This window comes from Manihot esculenta, chromosome 4 (assembly GCF_001659605.2).
Source record: "Manihot esculenta cultivar AM560-2 chromosome 4, M.esculenta_v8, whole genome shotgun sequence".
NCBI lineage: Eukaryota > Viridiplantae > Streptophyta > Magnoliopsida > Malpighiales > Euphorbiaceae > Manihot > Manihot esculenta.
In genome coordinates this window covers 27,899,014-27,911,752 of record NC_035164.2, presented here as the reverse complement: position 1 = coordinate 27,911,752, position 12,739 = coordinate 27,899,014, and the positions used below count along the sequence as shown (strand labels likewise).

Here is a 12,739-nt window from a genome sequence, read left to right as displayed (position 1 = left end):
AACGGTATAAATATTGTTGAATTTCGTTCTATTTATAATTATCAAATAAAAATCAATACTTTTTAATAATTTTAGTCCACATAGAATTTTAGATAAAATTATTTATTTTAACTAATATATATCTAATAAGTTTATATGTATTAGATCTATATAATATAACATACTTAAAAATAATTATAATAATTATAATTAATTTTGTAAATAATTATAAAAATTGATTAGTTAATGTATTAAAATTGATCTACGTCTATGTTAATTAATATATTAAAATTAATTTGTAAATATTTATAATTACTAAGGTAATAATAATTTAATATCTTAATATTATTTTATAAAATATTATATTTAATATTTTATTAAATAATCCATCTCATATATAAATTAAATATTTCGGTTTAGATTTATTTAAATTTAATTAATTAATTAATTTCACCCTATAAAATTAATAAATTGTAAATAATTTTTAAATTTATTATGTTATATAATTTACTTAAATTTATAGTAAAAATAGAATTTAAATATAAATAAAATTAAAAATTTTAAAATTAAGTCAACTCTAAAATTAATTTTATATAATAAAATTTAAATTAAATTAAAAAATATTTTTTTTTATATTATCTTGAACTCACTAATAATTGTACGAGGATAAATTATAATAAGTAATTTTAGGGTGTTTTTTCTCCCTCTTCACATATTTATATGTAGATTTAATAGCAAAAAATTGTATATTTTTTTTATTTTATTATAATTTTTTACTAATTAAAGTCTAATTTTTAAAAATTATTTCAATTATATGTTGTTATTATTTATGTTATTGAAAAATTAATGAAATTGTCATATTAATACTATATCACCGTGTTAAAAAAAATTTAGAATTCATTTTTAGAAAAATTTTGAATTAATCGTTAAAAAATTATATATTTTACTTTTATTATAATTTTACTTTATATTTTTATTTTTTATTAATTAAACTCGTCATTTTAATATTTAACTTAAATGCATTGACCATTATTTATATAATTAAAAATGTATAAAATTATAAAATTACTTTTTTTATTAAATATATTTAAAAATTACTATTTATATTATTATTTAATATTTTTAATTTTTATCAATAATTTTATAATAATAATTTATTTTAATCTTATTTTGAGTAAAATTATTATCAATTTATTATTATTTAGTATTATTTTTAAAATTATTATTAAAAAAATAATCTTATTGAATACATTACTTATAAAATATTAAAAAATAATATTTAATATAATATAATTTAAAAATATTAAAAATAATAAAATAATTTTTTAAAATAATTTTTTAAAATTATTCTTTTAACTTTCGACTATAATCCTAATCCATCACTTTTTTTTTTCTTTTAAATTACATGTGAATTTTAAAAATAATAATAATGTATAAATTAATTATTTGATTGTTAATCTGACTTAATTAATTAGCTAAAAAAATTTATAATTTAATTTTTATTTTTTTATTTCTTAAAAAAATTATTAATAAAATAAATAATAGTAAAAAAATTTCAAATTTTTAATTTTATTATAATTTTATTTAAAATTTTAAATTATTATTAATTTTACTTTAAAATTAACTGCCATATTATATTAATGTGGCATTGATATGACAAATGATACGATACGATACGATTAGTTTTTAATAATATAAATAATGATAAAATATAATTAAAATAATTTTAATATATCAAATTTAATTTGATAAAAAAATAAATGTTAATTTTTTAATTTATAAAAAAAATATAGTGTAATTGTACCTCGTATATATATATATATATATATATATATAATATAATCATTCTCCCAGGAGATTCAGACTCATCTTTTATTTTAAACCATTTGCGGGACGGCTGTACGGACTCAATTTCAAAACGAGTCGAACCAATAAAACTCATTAAAAAATAGGTTTTTAATATTTAAAAATAGTGGACCCACATACGAGCACATACAGCCCATTTAAAAATTTAGATTGAAATAAAAAAATTTAATTAAATTCACACTATTAACTAACATTATTTATTACACCAATCACGATCAACAAAGAAAGACACTGTAATAAATAAATAAATTCTAACTCTATAATTTTTCTTTTTTCCTATATATTGAAAGAAATTAATATAAAAAATAATTAATTTTAACATTAAAATCATTTAAATAACAAAATAAATTTACTAAAAACTATATAAAATAAAAAAATATTAATCAATATCATCTTTCTCCAAATCAATAATATTTAAATTTTATTTGAAAATTGATATATCTTCTCTGTCTACCTTTTATTTTCATCCACATCTTAATCTTTATTTATAAAAAATAAAATTATGAATAAAATGATATTATTTTAATATTTTTAAAATAAGTAGCCTGCGAATTATCCGGTTCGATTTGTAATAGTTCAATTTTACTAGTTCAATTTTAAAATGGAACAAATAAAAAAATTTATTCTACGACCGTGGTCTTAGAAAAAAAAAATGCTCCTCTAAAATTTTAAAAGTTATTTATATTCATAATTTAGATTTAAAATCTATAATTAAGGGAGAAAAGATTCGAATGTGGCCATTTAATTTTAATTTTAATTAACTTTTTAAAATTATTTGTCTCTAAATGGTAATATTATCAATTTTGGAAAAAAATAATCCAGCAAAACTAGCCATATACAATAATCCAGAAAAAACCAACCATATATGCATATTATACTTAGGCAATTTTTAGGTGGACCTGGTATGCTATGGAACCAAAATATGTTTTCGTGGTTCCTACTTGTATATATCTATCTATATATATGTGTGTGTGTACACACTTGCAAACAAAAAATTATAAGTAGATTTCATTCTTTGAAGAAGAAATAATTTCAAAATGCAAAGCTGCCAAATTTTGGAGTTGGCTTTCATCCTTTGCCTCACAGCCACCCCAGTGTATTCCCAATACTATTCCAAGACTCTTCCATACAAATCAGCTAAGAACAAGGTGACCAATCTCCACTTCTTCTTCCATGACACACTCAGTGGCGAAAACCCTAGCGCTATTCTGATAGCAAGTCCTAACATAACCAACAAATTTCAATTTGGCAAAGCATACGCCATTGACGATCCTCTAACACTCGGTCCTGAACCAACATCTCATGTCATTGGCAATGCACAAGGGTTTTACTTGTTTTCTGGTAAAGAGTCATCGTCGCTTGTGTCGTATTATGATTTGGGTTTCACAGAAGGCGAGTTCAATGGAAGCTCTTTCAGTTTGTTTTCAAGAAATCCAGTGGAAGATACTGAACGTGAGCTTGCAGTTGTTGGGGGGAGAGGGAAGTTTAGATCGGCGGAAGGATTTGCTCTGCTGAAGACTTATTATTTTAATCTGACTACAGGTGATGCTGTTGTTGAGTATGATGTGACTCTCATTCATTACTGAGGTATTGGCTTGGTGAAACTGTATGAATAAATTAATAAATTAATAAAACAAGCTATTGAGACAATTCAATAAATCAAGCTATTGAGAAAATTCAATCAGCTTATTTTATTTATTTATTTTTGTTTGAGTTTAAATTCAAAATTTTATAATTTTAAAGACGAGTGGCAAGTGGTCGAATTAAATTTTGATCCAAATTGGTTTGATTTCATAGCTAAAAGCGTAACTAATTTTATTGTTTTGATTTAATTATCTAATAAATAAATATAATTATTTAAAAATATTATTTTATTTTGTGGCCGTAAACCGTATCTATTAATTTTAAAATGAAAAAATAATTTATACTAAAATTATTTGATGCACGTATACCAAGTACTTCTAATTCCTATATATTTTAGAAGAGCTTATTTCCTAAACAACATTTTCTTTTTGTTTTTTTTTTCATCACAAGATAAAGTGATATTATTAAAAGAAAAAGCTTAATATATGTCTAAGATTCCAACTTGGTGAATATTTGGTCGGTGGTTCGGTCATTCGGTTTTTTTTTCCTCGCTGATTGAACAAATCTAAGATGCATATAGATTCACAGGAATTCTTCTACTATTTTTTTAACAAAAAAATATCATTAGCAATAAAAACAAGTCAAGAATTTGCAAAATCTAACTTATAAACTAGCAATACAAGTTTTATATCTTTGCTACAATCCTATAAAAGTTTAGAAAATTACAAAACATAACTACAAATAATACTCACAACTAAAAAAATTATAAATTCAGCAACAACACTCACATTTATAAATCACAAAACATTTTCAAAATTATAATTATTTGAATATTTCAACCGCTCTAAAAAATGAAAACTCGAAGGAGCCAGAACCTTTAAAGGTAAATGGCCTCCGGACGATACTAGTCAGAGGGGCAAGGGCGACCATGAGCACTGGCGGGAGGGCGACCATGAGCACTGGCGGGAGAGCGACATCATGACGAATGTAAGTGAAAATGAGCAATAGAGGAGAGAGCGAAGTTAGCAAGAGTTGGGACTCCGGGAATCATAGTCGGAGAAGAAAGAGAAGAATATAAAGAAAAAAGGTAGCCGATTGAGAGGAAAGGAAGTTGGGGTTTGATGTTTTAAGTTATGATTTTATAGTATTTTTTTTAAAAGTTTAGATCTTCTCGACTAAAATGTACATTCAAAATTTGATTAACATTAAATTAAAATTAAAAAAAAATTGAAGAAGGAGAAAAAAAATAATACATATATGTAAATCAAACACAAGACCTTTATAGGTCATGAATACTGAACTACCACCAAGCTACATGCTTGATGGTTGCAAATTGTAAATTCAAATTATACATATAAGGTTTGGTTGGTTTAATTTTTCAATTTTCAAAACTAAACTTCATTAATTTAATTGATTTTTTTGAAAAATTAAAATCGTACTGAACTGAATTTTTTAATTAATTAAATTAAAATTTTAATTCGATTATTTCAGTTTGAATCGAATTTTACTCACTTCTATTGATCCGTCTTTAAACTTAATTGAAAATATCTATTTACTCTGCTCTTTATCTCTAAAGGCCGGTCACCAATGCTTATTGAGGTAAAAAGAAAATAGCTTGCTCCTATTATAATAGGATAAAAAGACCATAAAACACACTAAAGTCCAAGGAGGAAAGGAAATTCAACTAAGCAAAAGCAGCCTTTGAAATTGCTCGAGAACAAAGTTTTTGTGGCCAGTGAAGTACATTCAACACTAAATCAAGCCAAAAGTGGTGAGGACCAAACATCTCAATTGATAAACAGAAACTTTCTCAACCACATCAAATTGTCACAGCTAATCAAGAGAAGAAAACAATACCAAATAAAAAAAATGCCAGCAAAAAAGGATAATGTGCTATTTAACGACTTTTTTCACCTTTTAAGTTTCAACACTGTGAACTATTGTCACATTCCTATCATCAAGATACAATTTTATAAAGTTCAGATCTAAAAGTACTCTATCTTACATAGAATACAATAAATAAATATAAGAAAAAAATAACAATAAGCTATATGAAAAATTCAACTACAATAAATAAAAAATAATATACTATTTATATTTAATCTAACAATAAAAATCAAATATTTAGTCGGTTTGAAAAATAAAAAAGTCTCTCTCCTTGCTTGAAAAAATGAAAGAAACCAACACAGCCACAAGTGACAAAATCTAACATGTAAAGAAAAAAGAAATGTCCGAAGAAAAATTCTCTTTAAAAGTTTAAAGTGAAAAGGCTCAATAACAATTTCAATAACACAACTAAACACACCCAAGTTTTGTGGTTTAAGACATAAATTGTGCTGATTTTCTTTTTTTGTCTATAGGTACGTGGGGGAGGGAGAAAGAAATCAAACTAGGATATTCCCAATTATATATTTCATAACTTGCAACCCATCTATTCGGTGAAGGTAGGCACTTCTTAATTATTTTTTTATCTTTATGCTACACCGTCTATGCGAATTAAAGTTTAGATCCCCTGCTTTAGAATTGTCGTTGTCGTTTAATAAAAAACAGGTTCTCTCTTCTATTTCACGGTTCCTCCTACAAACCCTAAGCCCTTTAGTTGCCGCTGCCGCACAGCTCCGCTTTGATTCCCCCAACGCAATTGTCGTTCACCTTTGCCGCTCTAGGCAACTGTCGCGGTAGCTGTCGTTCACCATTTCGGGCCATCGCCTGCCCGTTGATATTGAACTCGAGGAGGCAAGTTGCCCGAAATAGCTCTCTACCCCTCTGCCTAACTGCCTTATCCGCGTCTCCGTTGCTGTTGTGTGGTTGAGGTGAGCTTCCAATTAAAACTTGAGATTTATTACTTCTATGCTTTTCATTTGTTTATAGATGTCGGCACTAAAAGTGAAGAAAATTGAGGCCATAGATGGTGATGCTATTTGTTTTAGATGTTCGAATTTCTGCTAAACATCATGATTTCTTCATGAGATCTTCTGATCAGCTTTTGTTAGATATGTTATCCTACGTCCGGTATTTCTTTCTTACCTTAGTACTTGGATGTAGTTCTTGAGCTTGTAAAGGAGTTGGATTTTATTGATCTGAGCTCTGATTAGTTCATCTTATTTGCATTCTATTGTTAACAATAACAAAATAATGATTAGATCATTCTATTCGACGTTTAATGTTTTATTTTTAATTTTCAGTGGTTGTGTACGTGAATACATTCGGCAGGTTAAAGAAAGAAGGGGATGGCGGACAGGTTGACGCGTATAGCAATTGTGAGCTCAGACAGATGCAAGCCCAAGAAGTGCCGTCAAGAATGCAAAAAGAGTTGCCCTGTCGTCAAAACTGGTAGCTTTTTTTAACTGATTTTATTCTTATACTTATAATTATTTACCTTTTTTTTAGTTTAATGATTGGCTTAGCCAATCAGAGTTTGTTCCATCTTCTCTAGTTCACTTTTTAAATCAGTATCCCAGATCTTTCACTGTACTAATTGTGTGCACTGCTCAATGCAATACTAGAATACTTTTGGCTTTTTGATTTGGCAATGTCTTCAATTGTTGGTTTTGCATTCAAAAGAGAATTTAGCATAAATTTTCTCTAAAGCTCCTTGCTTGGAAACTTGGAGCGCTTGCACCTGATTCTTTGCTTATATAGGTAACTTTTTTGTTTGTTTTGTAAGTGTCCCCTCACTACTACTATGGAGTTAGATGGTATTATCATAATTCTAATTTTCACAACTAGCCTTGTACTCGGCTCAATTAAACTTTAGCTAACTAGGTTTGCGCTGGTATATTCTGTATATGTTTACATCAAATGGAGTTTTCTTTAGTGGGGAGACTGTAGGAATTGGAATGATTTGGGTAGTGGATCTCACTTTACCTGTTCTGCCCCTTGCTTGGTGAATGTTGGAGCTCAAGGTGTAGAACTCACTGTCATCCTTTTCTTGGTTTGAATTGTCTTTTTTAATGATCTTTGCATTAGACTAGTAATCCATATGTCTTTCTACTTACCATTTCACACAATTTGTCCCCAGGGAAATTATGTATTGAGGTTACTCCTGCATCTAAGATAGCTTTTATCTCTGAGGAGTTGTGCATTGGGTGTGGTATTTGTGTTAAGGTTGGTAAATTCAAGTAGGGATCCTTTGTCTTCGTTTTTCATTTGGTTTATGGCTTTGTGTAGAATAGAACTGACTATTTTTGGATCTGTTGATGCAGAAATGCCCATTTGAAGCAATTCAGATCATCAACTTGCCAAAGGATTTGGATAAAGATACAACGCACCGTTATGGGCCTAACACCTTTAAATTGCACAGGTCAGTTTATGATTGCATGGATTAGTGGGTTAATAATTGAAGGGAGGGAGGGAGGGGGGAGGGGATAAAAGATCCTCATCTTTTAATGGGTCGGTGTTGGAGTTGGAGATGCACACATCAAATTTTAAATGTAAGCCAGCTTCTGTTCATGAAGAAGTGTTGGTTTGGAAGGGCAATAACTATATATTCTCACATATGACCAAAAAAAAATTCCGTTAGTTCCTTCATTTCCCGTTAGTTCAGAGAGACGGAATAGTAGGGAAGCCAAAAAAGAAAGACCCTCTCTCACATGTACCTTGGATTAGGTAGGAACTAAGGCCTCTATTTTCTAGGTGGTGCATAGTGTCGTTTAAAGCATTTTATTCTTTTGCAAATGATCACCTTGTTCTTGTATTGCACATTAAATGATGCTTTGGCTGCCAAAAAAGAAGCAGCTAGAATCATGCTTTTTGTCCTTTGACATGTCAGAACATCACAATTGCAGGTTACCAGTCCCTAGGCCTGGGCAAGTTCTTGGATTAGTTGGAACAAATGGCATTGGAAAGTCCACTGCCCTCAAAGTTTTGGCTGGAAAACTGAAACCAAATTTGGGTCGCTTCAATGTACTATCTTTATGTATAATTTCTATCATTGCTATATGATGGATTCATATTTCTAATTTAACCTTTCTGGATTATTCTTCTCTATTTTCAGAATCCTCCAGATTGGCAGGAAATCTTGACCTATTTTCGAGGATCTGAATTGCAGAACTACTTTACCCGTATCCTGGAAGATAATTTGAAGGTACTTTTTCATTTCGACATGGTGTTAGACTCGCATTAAATATGTTGTTCTATCTTATGAAATACTCAAGTTGCATCCTTTCATGTTTCTCTTCCACTTAGCTCTCCTGGCTGTCACTTAAATTTTTCAATAGCTGTAATTTTGTTACCATTGTGTGCAGATTTGAGTTTGGAGAAGGTAGTTTTCCATTTTGACATGGTCTTAGACTTATATTAAGTATTTGATGTTGTTCTATCTCATGAAATACTGAAGTTTCATCCTTTTATGTTTCTCTTCCACTTATCTCTCCTGGCTGTCACAGTTCAAGTTTTCCAGTAGCTGTATTAAAGGACTGTAGTTTTGTAACCATTCTGTGCAGATTTGAATTTGGAGATGACCAACTGTTTGTGATATGACATAACATTGGTTTAAAATTTTATTCTATTTTATTCCTTCAATACTTACAATTTCTTATTTGATGTGGCATGCAGTCATTTATCACTGGACATAAGTCCTTTTATATTGTCCAATTGCATGTCTTCATATTGGCATTATATTTTTGGGGCTTTGTCCATGAATTACAAATTTCCATTGAAGATGATCTCAAATGGGATAATTGTTAACACTATATTTGGGAAGAGATAAAATTGGGGAGAGGAAGAGGGGGAGGATAAAACAATAACTTGTTTGGAAGAGAGGAAAAGTTTTGGGCTTAAAATACTTACATGGGTCCCACAAAACTTTTTATCCTAAATTGGGGTAAAAGTGAAGAGAAGCTTAACATAACTACTATATTATCCTCCTGTTAGATGTTAGCTGTTAAAAACAAGGGATATTATTGTGATTTTCCCTAGAAGGTATTCTTGTCTTACTTCTCCTTTATAGCAATGAGCATTCGTTTGATTCAGTTTGGATTTTGGAATTTAACAAAACTGAATAAACTGAAACTTCTAAGGGAAACCAAACTGAACGGCTGCACCAGTTTCAGCAGAAATGATACATATTCAGTGGGTTTGATTGATTCAAAATTTTAATTGTAAAAAACAACCTAATGGAAACAATGAAAATCTTAAAAAAAATTGTAAAATAAATAACTGAAGCAGAAAAACCCAACAGTGTGAATTTGGTTCAGTTTGTTGGGTTAAGTCAAATAAAATAAAGCTCACCCATACTCGTTAAAATAAGTGATTCGTTCCATCTTCCACCAATTTCTGTCTCCTCTCATATTGTTTCCCCTCCTATTTCCCTCCACGAACTGTGAACTTATTCCACATGCAAGTTAGCTTGCAATTTGGAATTTTACCTTGTTTTTGTGTCTTTTCATTTCCTGAAGTTATGTGATGCATCTGTTTGGATATGATTGAAGCATTATTTCCTTCCATATGTAGTACTTTTACCGTGAGATGTTTCTTATATCTTTTTGTTATCCTTCAAAAGAAATTCTGGGTTTGCATAAGAAGACTTTGTTTTGACTTGCTATATTAAAATCTGTGTTCCTTACACACCCCTTTTGTAATGTATAATGTACTTTCTACTTATCATAGTAGGAATAAAGAGGAAAAATATCAACTATATAATCTTGCGAACTATGCATGATTCACTTACACTTTTCTAAATCTACTTTCTTGCTAAGACAATTTCATATTCAACAGGCCATCATAAAGCCTCAGTATGTTGACCATATTCCAAAAGCAGTCCAAGGCAATGTAGGGCAGGTGCTTGACCAAAAAGATGAGAGAGAGATGAAAGCAGAACTTTGTCATGATCTTGAGCTGAACCAGGTTATAGATCGTAATGTGGGGGATCTGTCTGGTGGGGAGCTCCAGCGTTTTGCTATTGCTGTTGTTGCAATACAGAATGCAGAGATATATATGTTTGACGAACCTTCGAGTTATCTTGACGTCAAACAGAGGCTTAAAGCTGCCCAAGTTATCAGATCTTTGCTCAGGCCTAATAGGTTTAAACTTCTTTCTTCTGTTTATTAGTTTTTTTTTTTTTCATTCTGGTCCTTAGAACTTAATTGCATTGGTTTCAATGTTGTTTCAGCTATGTTATTGTGGTGGAGCATGACCTTAGTGTCCTCGATTATTTATCAGACTTTATTTGCTGCTTATATGGGAAACCTGGTGCATATGGAGTTGTAACTCTTCCCTTCTCTGTTAGAGAAGGAATTAATATATTCTTGGCTGGATTTGTTCCTACAGAAAATCTTCGATTCCGGGATGAGTCATTAACCTTCAAGGTAATTTTGCTATGTTTTTGCATCTACACAAAGATACATTCTATCGCTCGCTCCCTCCCTCCCTCCTTGATACCAAACTAGTTGCCTTTTATAGGTTGCTGAGACTCCACAAGAGAGTGCTGAGGAGATAGAAACATATGCACGTTACAAATATCCAACCATGACTAAAACTCAGGGCAACTTCAGGCTTCGTGTGATTGAGGGTGAATTTACAGATTCTCAGATAATTGTTATGCTGGGCGAGAATGGGACGGGGAAGACAACATTTATTCGTATGCTGGTACTTCTTTTTTTTTTTTAACAGAAATTTTTAGAACATTTCTTTTACCATGTAATCTGGCATTTGTTGAACAATTTATATGCTTGGCCAAACATACAGGCTGGCCTATTGAAACCTGATACTGTAGAAGATTCTGATGTGGAGATACCTGAGTTTAATGTTTCTTACAAGCCCCAGAAGATCAGTCCTAAGTTCCAATCTACTGTTAGACACTTGCTACATCAAAAAATTCGTGATTCTTATACACATCCTCAGTTTGTGTCAGATGTCATGAAACCACTGCTTATAGAACAACTAATGGATCAAGAAGTAGTGAATCTATCTGGTGGAGAGTTGCAAAGAGTTGCTTTATGCCTCTGTCTTGGGAAGGTGATCACTTTAACTTGTTGGTAATTCAGTAACTCATTTTGGTGAAATGAATATGCAACTGACTATTTTACTTGATTCTATTGTGGTTGATTCTATTGGTCTTCTATTAGTGAACTCGTGGATAGAACAGGTTTTACAAAAATTGTTGAAGAATTACTTGAAGGGTGGTTTGAGGGTTTCATGGGAGGTTGATGAGTCCATTTATGTAGGTTGATTGGAATTTTTTACTTTATTGAGATGGACTTTCAGTTTTAGGCACAACAATAGCAGCCAAGCCTTAATTCTAAACTAGTTGGTTCAGCTATATGGAACCTGGTGCCATTTTTTCATTTTTTTTTTGTGGGTTCATATAAAACAGTAACACGAGTATGTTAGCAGCATTCCTGTAATTGTAACTAGAGCCAGCTGATGGAATTTAATGTTAATTTTCAAAGATTTGAGGCTTCTATTTAATGGAGTCTGATGCATGGTTTACTGTCCTTGATGCAGCCTGCAGACATTTATCTGATAGATGAACCAAGTGCTTATCTAGATTCTGAGCAGCGTATTGTTGCTTCAAAAGTCATAAAGAGGTTTATCCTTCACGCGAAGAAAACTGCATTCGTGGTAGAGCATGATTTTATAATGGCAACTTACCTGGCTGATAGAGTTATTGTATATGAGGGAAGGCCATCTATAGATTGTACAGCAAATTCGCCTCAGTCCTTGTTGACTGGAATGAATCTCTTCTTATCAGTAAGTACTTATTGTTCATGTTTTAAAGAGAATCAAGAAAGATGAAGTAATGCATGGAAGAAAATACCAACTGAATTGTTTTATTTTCATTAGTCAATTTCTGCTTTTCAAAATTTCACCTTGTCTCAATAGCTCACTTTTGCTCAAGTCATTTGTCATACACTGTACGCTTTAAATTTTAGGTTTTGATATTTATGATTTCTTTCTACTGACAATTTGATTTTGCTTCACCTTTTGCAGCATCTAGATATCACTTTTAGGCGGGACCCAACCAATTATCGACCAAGAATCAACAAGTTAGACTCTACCAAGGATAGAGAGCAGAAGTCTGCTGGGTCATATTATTACCTGGATGATTGATGTAATTATTGGCAGTTTTACATAGTTTTGACTCTGGCCAAAATGCACGCCCTCTCAGGTAGTATCCTGAGATATGCTTACGTTTTTGCTAACCAGAGACGTTGGCAAAGGTTTTCATTTGATTTGCTGTTTTTAGATATGCAGAATTTGATGGCATCATTCTGATTAGTTTTGCATCTAGGCCGAGTTGTTCTAATAGTTGACAAATGAATGGATGTCTTCCGGCTGTTGAAGAAATAAACGTCTATTTATTTTGCCA

The 12,739-nt window shown here is 30.5% G+C and overlaps 2 protein-coding genes across 4 annotated transcripts; both read left to right on the top strand.

The window, feature by feature from the left end:
- Positions 1–2,882: 2,882 nt before the first annotated feature.
- On the top strand, positions 2,883–3,431 carry LOC110613206 (dirigent protein 4). Its single transcript, XM_021754229.1, has one exon. The coding sequence runs from the start codon at positions 2,883–2,885 to the stop codon at positions 3,429–3,431; it is 549 nt and encodes a 182-aa protein (XP_021609921.1).
- Positions 3,432–5,860: 2,429 nt separating this feature from the next.
- Positions 5,861–12,739, top strand: LOC110613531 (ABC transporter E family member 2). 3 transcript variants are annotated; one of them, XM_021754707.2, is made up of 12 exons: positions 5,861–6,242; positions 6,615–6,762; positions 7,451–7,536; positions 7,635–7,732; positions 8,217–8,334; positions 8,426–8,515; positions 10,147–10,451; positions 10,541–10,736; positions 10,831–11,016; positions 11,116–11,385; positions 11,875–12,120; positions 12,361–12,739. In XM_021754707.2, the coding sequence occupies exons 2-12, from the start codon at positions 6,660–6,662 to the stop codon at positions 12,478–12,480; spliced, it is 1,818 nt and encodes a 605-aa protein (XP_021610399.1). In that variant the 5' UTR covers positions 5,861–6,242; positions 6,615–6,659; the 3' UTR covers positions 12,481–12,739. The 3 variants fall into 3 exon arrangements, with proteins under 3 accessions (XP_021610399.1, XP_021610400.1, XP_043811991.1); XM_021754708.2 differs by having other exon boundaries at positions 5,918–6,242; positions 6,643–6,762; XM_043956056.1 differs by lacking the exons at positions 5,861–6,242; positions 7,451–7,536 and having other exon boundaries at positions 6,637–6,762.